Source organism: Coregonus clupeaformis, chromosome 3 (assembly GCF_020615455.1).
Source record: "Coregonus clupeaformis isolate EN_2021a chromosome 3, ASM2061545v1, whole genome shotgun sequence".
NCBI classification, from domain to species: Eukaryota; Metazoa; Chordata; class Actinopteri; order Salmoniformes; family Salmonidae; genus Coregonus; species Coregonus clupeaformis.
The window spans coordinates 43,876,934-43,889,972 of NC_059194.1; the positions used below are offsets into that span (position 1 = coordinate 43,876,934).

At 42.9% G+C, this 13,039-nt stretch overlaps 1 protein-coding gene across 1 annotated transcript in view; it reads left to right on the forward strand.

Moving 5' to 3' along the window:
* LOC121580110 (sodium- and chloride-dependent glycine transporter 2-like) overlaps positions 1-6,590 on the forward strand; it is a 49,289-nt gene extending 42,699 nt beyond the window's left edge. Inside the window, exons 15-16 of the mRNA XM_041895160.2 lie at positions 1,263-1,430; positions 5,874-6,590. Of these exons, the coding sequence (XP_041751094.1) occupies positions 1,263-1,430; positions 5,874-6,029 (324 nt within the window). The 3' untranslated portion in view covers positions 6,030-6,590. The remainder of the gene's footprint in view (positions 1-1,262; positions 1,431-5,873) is intronic.
* The last annotated feature ends 6,449 nt before the right edge of the window (positions 6,591-13,039 follow it).

Here is a 13,039-nt window from a genome sequence, read left to right on the forward strand (position 1 = left end):
ATGCACTTGCTTTTTTAAATTATCCTACTTAAAAATCGTCTCGTTATTCATCCCATACAGCATGTCAGATCTCTAACGGTTAAGTTATGGCAACTCACGTCATAGTCATGACACAAAACTGTTTATGACACTAAATTGACATGGCTCACTAACTGGCTCAGTATAATGCTATTACATTTTTGCACGAAAATCTAATTATGGCTTTACAATGTCAAATCAGTGTCAGGACTGTTTATATGACACCTGTTATGTCATGTTGATAATACAGTTCAGTATGCTTTCTGACGAATGATTCAAACTAAGTATTATGGAAATTTCTATAGCACACCAACTCAGTAACCTCATGCTCTCCTACCTTACAGAAGTTACACTGAGTATACAAAACATTAAGGACACCTTCCTAATATTGAGTTCAACCCCAAAATCTTACCCTCAGAATGCCTCAATTCACCGTGTCATGGACTCTACAAGGAGTCGAAAGCATTCCACAGGGAAGCTGGCCCATGTTGACTCCAGTGCTTCCCACAGTTGTGTCAAGTTGGCTGGATGTCCTTTGGGTGGTGGACCATTCTTGATACACACAAGAAACTGTTGAGCGTGAAAAACCCAGCAGCGTTGCAGTTCTTGACACAAACCTGTGTGTCTTTCCCATTCCCCCTGAATGGCACACATACACAATCCATGTCTCAATGCTTAAAAATCCTCCTTTCAACCTGTCCCTACTCCTTCATCTATACTGATTTTAAGTGGATTTAACAAGTGACATCAATAAGGGATCATAGCTTTCACCTGGATTCACCTGGTCAGTCTAGAGCAGGTGTCCTTAATGTTTTGTGCACTCAGTGTATGTTTCACCGCATTGGAAGGTGTTACAGTGGCAGTACTAGTTTACTAGAATGTCTCTTGCTGTAACAGCTGAGCGTAAGTGACAAACGACACGGCTATTGCTCCAGCCTACCACTCTCCCCAGCCAGCCAGTCCGCCCCTCTCTAGGGGGTAACAAATGACCCCGGAGACCTCTGTGATGCATAATCTTGTCCTCCTCTTCTTTCTCCTCTTCTCCCTGTTCCCTCCTTCACCCCTTACCCTCCTCATCTTACCCTCCTGATCCTTCCTTTCCTTATCTCTTAATCGTCTTCTTCCGGTTTTTGATCACCCTCTTTTCTCCACCTCCTCCTTCACTTCGTCTCCCCCTCATCCTTGATTCTATTCTTGCTCCTAATCCTCCTGTCATCTCCTTTTTCTCCTCTCTCTCCCTGCAGGGTATCCTGGGGCTGAGTCTGTACCAGTGGAAGGTGATGACCTATGAGGACTACACCTACCCCCCCTGGTCAATGGTGATGGGCTGGCTGATGGTGTTGTGTTCTGTCATCTGGATCCCAATCATGTTTGTCATCAAAATGCACTTGGCCCCAGGCAGCTTCATGGAGGTATGTATGGGACACAATACCATGCACATGTACTGTAAGCCTGTTTGTACAGTACCAGTCAAAAGTTTGGACACACCTACTCATTCAAGGGTTTTTCTTTATTTTTACTATTTTCTACATTGTAGAATAATAGTGAAGACATAAAAACTATGAAATAACACATATGGAATCATGTAGTAACAAAAAAAGTGTTATACAAATGAAAATATATTTGAGATTTGAGATTCTTCAAATAGCCACCCTTTGCCTTGATGACAGCTTTGCACACTCTTGGCATTCTCTCAACCAGCTTCATGAGGTAGTCACCTGGAATGCATTTCAATGAACAGGTGTGCCTTGTTAAAAGTTCATTTGTGGAATTTAATGCGTTTGAGCAATCAGTTGTGTTGTGTCAAGGTAGGGGTGGTATACAGAAGATAGCCCTATTTGGTAAAAAACCAAGTCCATATTATGGCGAGAACAGCTCAAATAAGCAAAGAGAAATGACAGTCCATCATTACTTTAAGACATGAAGGTCAGTCAATTTCAAGAACTTTGAAAGTTTCTTCAAGTGCAGTCGCAAAAACCATCAAGCGCTATGATGAAACTGGCTCTCATGAGGACCGCCACAGGAAAGGAAGACCCAGAGTTACCTCTGCTGCAGAGGATAAGTTCATTAGAGTTAACTGCACCTCAGATTGCAGCCCAATAAATGCTTCACAGAGTTCAGGTAACAAACACATCTCAACATCAACTGTTCAGAGGAGACTACGTGAATCAGGCCTTCATGGTCGAAATGCTGCAAAGAAACCACTACTAAAGGACACCAATAAGAAGAAGTGACTTGCTTGGGCCAAGAAACACGAGCAATGGACATTATACTGGTGGAAATCTGTCCTTTGGTCTGACGAGTCCAAATATGAGATTTTTGGTTCCAACCTCTTTCTTTGTGAGATGCAGAGTAGGTGAACGGATGATCTCCGCATGTGTGGTTCCCACCGTGAAGCATGGAGGAGGAGTTGTGCTGGTGTGGGGGTGCTTTGCTGGTGCCACTGTCAGTGATTTATTTAGAATTCAAGGCACACTTAACCAGCATGGCTACCACAGCATTCTGCAGCGATACGCCATCCCATCTGGTTTGGGCTTAGTGGGACTATAATTTGTTTTTCAACAGGACAATGACCCAAAACACAACTCCAGACTGTGTAAGGGCTATTTGGCCAAGGAGAGTGATGGAGTGCTGCATCAGATGACCTGGCCTCCACAATCACCCGACCTCAACCCAATTGAGATGGTTTGGGATGAGTTGGACCGCAGAGTGAAGGAAAAGCAGCCAACAAGTGCTCAGCATATGTGGGAACTCCTTCAAGGTTGTTGTAAAAGCATTCCTCATGAAGCTGGTTGAGAGAATGCCAAGAGTGTGCAAAGATGTCATCAAGGCAAAGGGTGGCCACTTTGAAGAATCTAAAATGTAAAATATATTTTGGTTTGTTTAACACTTTTTTGGTCACTACATGATGTGTTATTTCATAGTTTTGATGTCTTCACTATTATTCTACAATGTATAAAATAGTAAAAATAAAGAAAAAACATGAATGAGTAGGTGTGTCCAAACTTTTGACTGGTTCTGTATGTCCCATAAATACATTCCAGATCTATGCAGATCTGCTCCTTTTTCTTTATTTTCCTGTTCAGTCACCCATTGAAATCCTGGGGTAAGGAATGTTTTTTGGACTGTAAATATCTTATGTGTTTTTAGCAAATGTAAGCAACATTTACATTTGTCTGTAGCATACAGAAGTTCGTTTTTTGGTATTTAATACATGTCCCGGTTTGATATTGCCTGTTCTGTTGACAGTCCGTAACTCTGAGGTTTGTGTCTTTGAGGTTCTACTGTAGTATAGTTGTATATAAAAATAATATTTATTTGCACATCTCATTCATCTCACACATCTCATATAGGTTACATAAACAAACAAACAGTCCACACAATCCCCTCAGCAATTGTGACTATGAACTCACTATGACCTTCCTGTCTCTGTGTGTTACTGGAACACAGTATGTATGAATAATGTGAGCATTACTGTTGGAAGCATGTGGTAAGCACTGAGCTCCCTAGTTACAGTGCATTGGGAAAGTATTCAGACCCCTTGCCTTTTCCCACATTTTGTTAAGTTACAGCCGTATTCTAAACTTGATTAAGTAAAAAAAAATCCTCATCATTCTACACACAATACACCACAATGACAAGCAAAAATAGGTTTTTCAAAATTTTTGCAAATCTATAAGAATATAAGAAACAAAAATACCTTATTTACATAAGTATTCAGACCCTTTGCTGCTATGAGACTCGACATTGAGCTCAGGTGCATCCTGTTTCCATTGATCATCCCTGAGATGTTTCTACAACTTGATTGGAGTCCACCTGTGGTAAATTCAATTGATTGAACATGATTTGGAAAGGCACACACCTGTCCATATATAAGGTCCCACAGTTGACAGTAAATGTCAGAGCAAAAACCAAGCCATGAGGTCGAAGGAATTGTCCGTAGAGCTCAAAGACAGCATTGTGTCGAGGCAAATATCTGGGGAAGGGTACCAAAAAATGTCTGCAGCATTGAAGGTCCCCAAGAACACAGTGGCCTCCATTATTCTTAAATGGAAGAAGTTTGGAACCACCAAGACTCTTCCTAGAGCTGGCCGCCCGGCCAAACTGAGCAATCGGGTGAGAAGGGCCTTCGTCATGGAGGTGACCAAAAACCCGATGGTCACTCTGACAGAACTCCAGAGTTCCTCTGTGGAGATGGGAGAACCTTCCAGAAGGACAACCATCTCTGCAGCACTCCACCAATCAGGCCTTTATGGTAGAGTGGCCAGACGGAAACCACTCCTCAGTAAAAGGCACGACCGCCCGCTTGGAGTTTGCCAAAAGGCACCTAAGATTCTCTGGTCTGATGAAACCAAGATTGAACTCTTTGCCCTGAATGCCAAGGGTCACGTCTGGAGGAAACCTGGCACCATCCCTACGGTGAAGCATGGTGGTGGCAGCATCATGCTGTGGGTGGTGGCAGCATCATGCTGTGGGAGACTAGTCAGGATTGAGGGAAAGATGAATGGAGCAAAGTACAGAGAGATCCTTGATGAAAACCTGCTCAGACTGGGGCGAAGGTTCACCTTCCAATGGGGAAAGGGGGATACCTAGTCAGTTGTACAACTGAATGCATTCAAATGAAATGTGTCTTCTGCATTTAACCCAACCCCTCTGAATCAGAGGTGCGGGGGGCTGCCTTAATCGACATCCACGTCACACAGGACAACGACCCTAAGCACACAGCCAAGACAAAGCAGGAGTGGCTTCGGGACCAGTCTCTGAATGTCCTTGAGTGTCCAGCCAGAGCCTGGACTTGAACCCTATCGGACATCTTTGGAACTCCCCAAATACAGGTGTGCCAAGCTTGTAGCGTCATACCCAAGAAGATTTGAGATTGTAATCACTGCCAAAGGTGAATCAACAAAGTACTGAGTAAAGGGTCTGAATACTTATGTAAATGTGTTATTTCAGTATTTATTTTTTATTTTTTGCCAACAGAATTAGAAACCTGTTTTTGCTTTGTCATTATTGGGTATTGTATGTAGATTGATGAGGGGGAAAAAAAACAATTTCATCAATTTCAGAATAAGGCTGTAACGTAACAAAATGTGGAAAAAGTCATGGGGTCTGAATACTTTCTGAATGCACTGTATGTTTTCCCCCTGTGAACGAAGAGCTATCACATCAAACATACAAGTGCAATTAGCTCTTTAGTATGACATATGACAGAGAGTTATCAGAGGACCAGGGCTGATATTTCACTTTACTGCACGTTAGAAAATGGATCTCTGACATCAAAGACTTCTGTTTGCGTCCCAAATAGCACCCTATTCCCTATACAGTGCAGTACTTTTGACCAGATCCCTATCAGCCCTGGTCCTCTGATAACTGGTGGCGGATCGGCACAGGAAACACAGACAAGTAGCAGTCCCCCACGCTGTGCTTGTTGAAGTCCCCTACATCACACATTAATCAAAGTGTTTGAGCTTTGTATGCTTGCGTGCGTGTGTATGCACTGTACTCGCAAACAGTACGTTTTGGTATAATCGCCTTAATCAGAGCCTTAAGATAGTTACAGTATCTGGCTAAGTTATTATTAAGCACATATACTGTATATGCAATCAATATTTTCTATAAAGGTTTGATGCGTTTTTTAAGTGAATTTCAAAGTTATAGACATTTCGGTGTTACGAACGACTGCCATTCCCGACATTTTCAAATCTCTCAGAACGGTCCTACTATAATCTATTGTACCCAACTCTACCATTGACCTTCTGCAACTCAAGTTTATTGATACAATTCTATTCTATTTTAAAATAACTGTGTGACTCTCACCCCCCCGCTCTCCTCCCCCCCCCCGCTCCCCTCCACAGCGTCTGAAGCTTGTGTGCTCCCCTCAGCCTGACTGGGGTCCCTTCCTGGCAAAGCACAGAGGGGAGCGCTACAAGAACATGATGGACCCCCATGGTTCCAACTCCCTGGGCCTCAAACTGCCCCCCAAAGATTTCCAGCTGGGCGCCTACCAGTAGCAGCCTCCACTACTACCACCAACACCACTTCAGCAGGGGCACCGGGGGAGAGAGAGAGCAGCAGCCTACCACTGCCCTCTCCTCCACCTATTCCTTCTCTTTTTCCTGTTCTCCACTCCTCTTCATCTCTCCTGTTTCCTTCCTCTTTCCCTTCAATGTGGGTGCGAGAAAAGCAAGCCAACACATCCTCCACTTTTTTTCCGGTTCTCCTGTCCACCTTGCCTGCTCCCTTCTTCATTCTCCTCCACTCTATAGAAAAGTGGGGCTGCCCTCCTCTCCAACATTGCTTTCTCTGGCAGGCACCTATACTATACCCTGCCCTCTCTCTCCCTAACCCCTGACCTGAGAATGGTCTGTCCTCTGCCTCCTGCCCATACACAGCCATTACTCCAGAACCCTTTCTTTCTGAGGGGATCTCTATTCCAAGAGAAAAATGTGTACCGTGTCACAATATTGCAATGGCAATATTCGACTGCACATGACAAAAAAATCGAATCACATTTTATTTGTCACATGCTTCGTAAACAGTGAAATACTTACTTACGGGTCCTTTTCCAACAATGCAGAGTTAAAGATAAAAAATATAAAAAATATATAGAAATAGTGACAGAAGGAATAAATACACAGGGATTAACAAATAACAATAACGAGTAAAAAATAACATGGTACTGGTACTCCCTGTATATAGCCGAGTCTATGTGCAGGGGTACGCGGTAATTGAGGTAGCTTTGTATATATAGGTAGGGGTAAAATGACTATGTGTGTGACTGTGTGTTTGGCGTCAGTATGCGTGTGTGCGTGTGTTATGTGTGTGTGGGTATATGTTGTGTGTGTGTGTGTGTGTGTCTGTGTGTGTGTGTTGGGGTGCAAGTGTGAGTATGTGTGAGTAGAATCCAGTGTGTGTCCATAGAGTCAGTGCAAGAGAGAGTGCAAAAAAGGGTCAATGCAGGTAGTCCAGGTAGCCATTTGATTTAGCTATTTAGCATTCTTGTTATGGCTTGGGGGTAGAAGCTGTTCAGGGTCTTGTTGGTTCCAGACTTGGTGCACTGGTACCGCTTGCTGTGCGGAAGCAGAGAGAACAGTCTATGGTTTGGGTGGAGTCTTTGACAATTTTTCTATCCTTCCACTGACACCGCCTGGTGTAGAGGTCCTGGATGGTAGGGAGCTCTTCCCCAGTGATGTACTGGGTCATACTCACCACCCTCTGTAGCGCCTTGTGGTCGGGCGCCTTGCAATTGCCGTACCAAGCGGTGTTGCAGCCAGTCAAGGTGCAGCTGTTGAACTTTTTGAGGACCTGAGGGCCCATGCCAAATCTTTTCAGCCCCCTGAGGGGGAAGAGGCGCTGTCGTGCCCTCTTCACAACTGTGTGGGTGTGTGTGTGGACCATGTTCATTCCTTAGTGATGTGTACACAGAGGAACTTGAAGCTCTTGACCGATCCACTACATCTGGACTACTCCCTATGGAGGTGTGTGTGCATGCATGTGTGTGTGTGTGTGTGTGTGTGTGTGTGTGTGTGTGTGTGTGTGTGTGTGTGTGTGTGTGTGTGTGTGATTGTTTTATTCTTGTATCTATGTGTATAGTGATAATGGAAAATCCTCCACAAACAAAAAGGCACAAAAATTTAAATTGACGGACTGAGAAACATTGGTATTCATCAGACTCTGACCTATGGGACATTATGATATATAATCTTTTTTTTAAATGAAATACGCAACACAAGTAAAATAAACTGCCTAGAAATGATGCAGTATGTACTGTCATTATGGTTCATTTTCATAGATGATGTTTGTTCCTGTCAAACATATATATATATATATATATATATATATATATATATAGATATATATATATATATACACACACACTCCTATTTAATGTGCAGGCTCCTTTGCTTTATCTGAATAAATGAAGTTACCTTCAATTTTTGCCTTCTACTTCTCCAGTTGATAAGGGAATGCCTATCGCTGATTACTTTAACTATAAACCCTTTAGTCTCTACTATCTCTAAAAAAAAAATCTCTGTAATCAAGGGACAATTTGTGGTGCCCTCACTCTTTATTTATGAATCTCTCAAATTCATATTCTCTTGTTATATGAACATAGCACATTGATACAAGTTGTGTAGTTGATCCTTCCTTTAGTAGCTTAAGATATGCAAAATGGCCATGTGAAATTGTAGTGATTCTTCTCAGTGTTTAGAATAGTCCGATGGCCTTTGTGTGCATAAAAATTAAACCAACTATTTATTGCTGTAGACATGTGTTGTGGTCTCGTCATGGCAACTGTGGAACCTCCCTTTTTCCTCATATACGCAACTTCTGTAGGGTAACGATATATACACACACACGAGAGAATGTGTATGGCTCCAGATGTTTTTTCCTTGCCGGCTGTGTAGCTGTATCTTGTACACTTTTTAAAAAGAGATGTGCGTTGACTTAGTGCGTGTTAGTGTTGTAACATCCCCACAATGTTAGGAGCAACTGATAGAGATGTGTGTGGGTAGTGTATAGAATATGGCCTCTTTTTTTCTTGGAACTCTACTTGTCTTATTATATGTGGTAGAGCTCTGGGGAACACTTTGGATTTGTCTCAAATGGCACTCTATTCCCAATGAAGTGCAATACCTTTGAATATGTGAGTGAGTCCTATGTCCGATCAAAAGTACTGCACTAAATGGGGTGTCATTTGAGATTTGTACTTTGCCATTTTTAACTGTGTCTCTTTGTCTTCATGAAACAGGGTGTCAGGTATACTTGATTCCAGGTCTGCCTGCTATTGTAGATGTATAATTAACAACAGCCTTCTACATGGAAGAAATATACAGTAGAGCTTCCACAATTTCTACCTTAATAAGGGAGACTTAGATATTATTTTAGAAATCCTTCAATGTGCCTGTTCTCTCTTTTTTTGCGCACTATTATAAAATCATGAGGCATTCTAGTTCAGTAGAGCATCAAGGAATGTCTTGGTCAAATCGCACTGTGCTGACCAAAATGTACAGTATCTCACAAAAGTGAGTACACCCCTCACATTTTTGTAAATATTTGAGTATATCTTTTCATGCGACATCACTGAAGAAATGACACTTTGCTACAATGTAAAGTAGTGAGTGTACAGCTTGTATAACAGTGTAACTTTGCTGTCCCCTCAAAATAACACAACACACAGCCATTCATGTCTAAACCGTTGGCAACAAAAGTGAGTACACCCCTAAGTGAAAATGTCCAAATTGGGGCCAAAGTGTCAATATTTTGTGTGGCCACCATCATTTTCCAGCACTGCCTTAACCCTCTTGGGCATGGAGTTCACCAGAGCTTCACAGGTTGCCACTGGAGTCCTCTTCCACTCCTCCACACATCACGGAGCTGGTGGATGTTAGAGACCTTGCACTCCTCCACCTTCCATTTGAGGATGCCCCACAGATGCTCAATAGGTTTTAGGTCTGGAGACATGCTTGGCCAGTCCATCACCTTTACCCTCAGCTTCTTTAGCAAGGCAGTGGTCATCTTGGAGATGTGTTTGAGGTCGTTATCATGTTGGAATACTGCCCTGCGGCCCAGTCTCAGAAGGGAGGGGATCATGCTCTGCTTCAGTATGTCACAGTACATGTTGGCATTCATGGTTCCCTCAATAAACTGTAGCTCCCCATTGCAGGCAGCACTCATGCAGCCCCAGACCATGACACTCCCACCACCATGCTTGACTGTAGGCAAGACACACTTGTCTTTGTACTCCTCACCTGGTTGCCGCCACACATGCTTGACACCATCTGAACCAAATAAGTTTATCTTGGTCTCATCAGACCACAGGACATGGTTCCAGTAATCCATGTCCTTAGTCTGCTTGTCTTCAGCAAACTGTTTGCGGGCTTTCTTGTGCATCATCTTTAGAAGAGGCTTCCTTCTGGGACAACAGCCATGCAGACCAATTTGATGCAGTGTGCAGCGTATGGTCTGAGCACTGACAGGCTGACCCCCCACCCCTTCAACCTCTGCAGCAATGCTGGCAGCACTCATACGTCTATTTCCCAAAGACAACGTCTGGATATGACGCTGAGCACGTGCACTCAACTTCTTTGGTCGACCATGGCAAGGCCTGTTCTGAGTGGAACCTGTCCTGTTAAACCGCTGTAAGGTCTTGGCCACCGTGCTGCAGCTCAATTTCAGGGTCTTGGCAATCTTCTTATAGCCCAGGCCATCTTTATGTAGAGCAACAATTCTTTTTTTTCAGATCCTCAGAGAGTTCTTTGCCATGAGGTGCCATGTTGAACTTCCAGTGACTAGTATGAGGGAGTGTGAGAGCGATGACACCAAATTTAACACACCTGCTCCCCATTCACACCTGAGACCTTGTAACACTAACGAGTCACATAACACCGGGGAGGGAAAATTGCTAATTGGGCCCAATTTGGACATTTTCACTTAGGGGTGTACTCACTTTTGTTGCCAGTGGTTTAGACATTAATGGCTGTGTGTTGAATTATTTTGAGGGGACAGCAAATTTACACTGTTATACAAGCTCACTACTTTACATTTATCAAAGTGTCATTTCTTCAGTGTTGTCACATGAAAAGATATACTCAAATATATACAAAAATGTGAGGGGTGTACTCACTTTTGTGAGATACTGTATCTTTACCTAGGGCACTGGAGTTGAATGAGATATGGTTGGCATATAATTTCCCTTTAAAATCTTGTTAAAAACTCTTCTCCGTGGACAGAACTGGTCCATAACAGTTATATGTCTTACCTAGAACCCTAAGAAATCTGGAACAGTGTCTGCTTCCCAAATGGCCACCTTATCTCTAAATAGTGTACTACTTTTGACCAGGGCCCGTACTGTAGGAGTACAAGTAGTGGACTATATACGGAACAGGTTGCCATTTGGGACACAAAGTACAGGGGTCAAGACTTCAATCTGACAGTGACAGCTCACGACCACCTGCCAGCCTGCCACTAGCTATCCAGAGGGCCAGTAAGCAATTTGACCGGCCACTAAGATTGCTTTAAATATTACACGTCAGGCAACCAATCTGCCTTGTTTTCTGTCCAATTACCAATTGGACAGACCTGATTTATTTTCCCGCTATCACAGGAACTTGGATGTGTACTTTCTGTTCAATGTAAATGGCCGGGTCTTTTAACGCTGCAGGCGTGTGTTCGTTGAGTGGGGCCGAGTGTAATTAATTGGAGGCTGTGGATATATGGGAAGCAATAAGACAAGCGTGCCAGTGAGATTCGAGTCAGATGTGTGAGTCTAGGCAAGGCCCATGCTGTTTAATTACTTTGAAATTGAAAGCAACATGGGCCACTAATTGTCTAGAAGTGGAAAAAACATTCAACACAAAAACCCTGTTGCTGAAGTAGCTTGCCTGTTGTAGCCTAGAAATGTTGCTTTGTGTTGATATGTAGTGCATCTTATCTCCCTTGTTGTGTGTGTGTATGTCTCTGTCTGTCTGTCTCTGTGTGTGTTTGTGTGTGTGTGTGTGTGTGTGTGCACTAAGCTTGGGGGCCCCCCAACCCCTTTTTTTAGGAACTCAGCTGGGGTCTCAATTTACTGTTGAGTATAATTTCAAAATTTGGTTGTGCATCAGTTTTTCTCTTATTATATTAGTCACTTACAATCACTCAATTAGCCCATGTCAGCTAAAAAATGTTTTAGATTGGTAAGTTAGTCTAGCCAGCTATCTAAACTTGTAGTAATCATGGTGGAATTACCGACCGGACACGTGCCGAGGGGCCCTGACCTCCAGGGGGCCCCCATTGATTTTGTTAGTCACTCTCAGTCATATATCATATTAACATGGCATTAGTCAATCTCTCCACCCTATGGAAAAATGAGTGGAATTGCATGATATTAGTTATACAATTGCAAAACATCTCTCTGCCCCATGCCAAAATCTGTAGAATTGCAGCAAATTTGCTTTAAAACTGGAACATTTTCTTTACGCCCCATTGCAAAATATGTAGAATTGCAGGAAATTAACTCTAAAACAAATAAAAGTTCTCCCTGTCATCAACTGGGGGCCACTAAAATGTTTTGTCGGTGAGGTGGGGGCCCTCCCAACAAAATGTCAGTTTAGGGCCCCCCAAAAGGCTAGGGATGGTTATGTTGGGGGTGAAAAAAAATAATAATAAAATGATGTGTTTGTTTGACAGTCACTCACTTGAAGGCAAGGGTGATTGGGTTTTTAAATTATTTATGTCTCAGAGTGCATCCTTGTGTGTTTCACGACTGTGTACACTCCTGTATACACATTATCCATTATCTTCTAATGACAGAGAGAGAAAGAGAGTCAGAGAGAATTTTTGCGCTGTGACAGATTGGAACGTTTGCGCTGGGCAATTCATATAGGAGCGGCAGATAGCCTAGCGGTTAAGAGCGTTGGGCCAGTAACCGAAAGTTCACTGCTTCGAATCCCCGAGCTGACTAGGTGAAAAATCTGTCGATGTGCCCTTTAGGCACTTAACCCTAATTGCTCCTGTAAGTTTCTCTGGATGAGAACGTCTGCTAAGTGACTAAAATGTCAAATGCAAATGTAAGCGCTAGTTGGAATAACTCTGTCCTTGTGTAGCCAATTTGATGCTTTCTTTGAGGAAATGGGGATTAGCTTTCTGTTTTCAACAGCATTGATCGATTGAACAGGAAATGGAAAGTTAGAAAGCTAGCATGTGCTGTTTGTGTTCCTGTGCTTCTGTGTCCATGTATGCTCTCTCCCTGCTCCCTTCTGCTTTCTCCTCTCCTCCCTTCTCCCCCCTCTCCCCCTTGCATGTCTCCTTTAGCGTGCTTTATGTTCCTCAAAGCACAGACAAACCAGGGTTATAGTTTACCCCGGTATTTTCCTTCACAAAGAATAATACAAAATAATAAACTTTCCATTGCTATACCTGTGGGTCAACTTTGGGCAGAAGGTAACCAAAGAAGGAGAATAACTTTTTTTTATCAAAAAAAATAGTGCTATTTGCGTTTAGGAGATTGAGATACTGCCATTCATTTCCGACCTAGTGA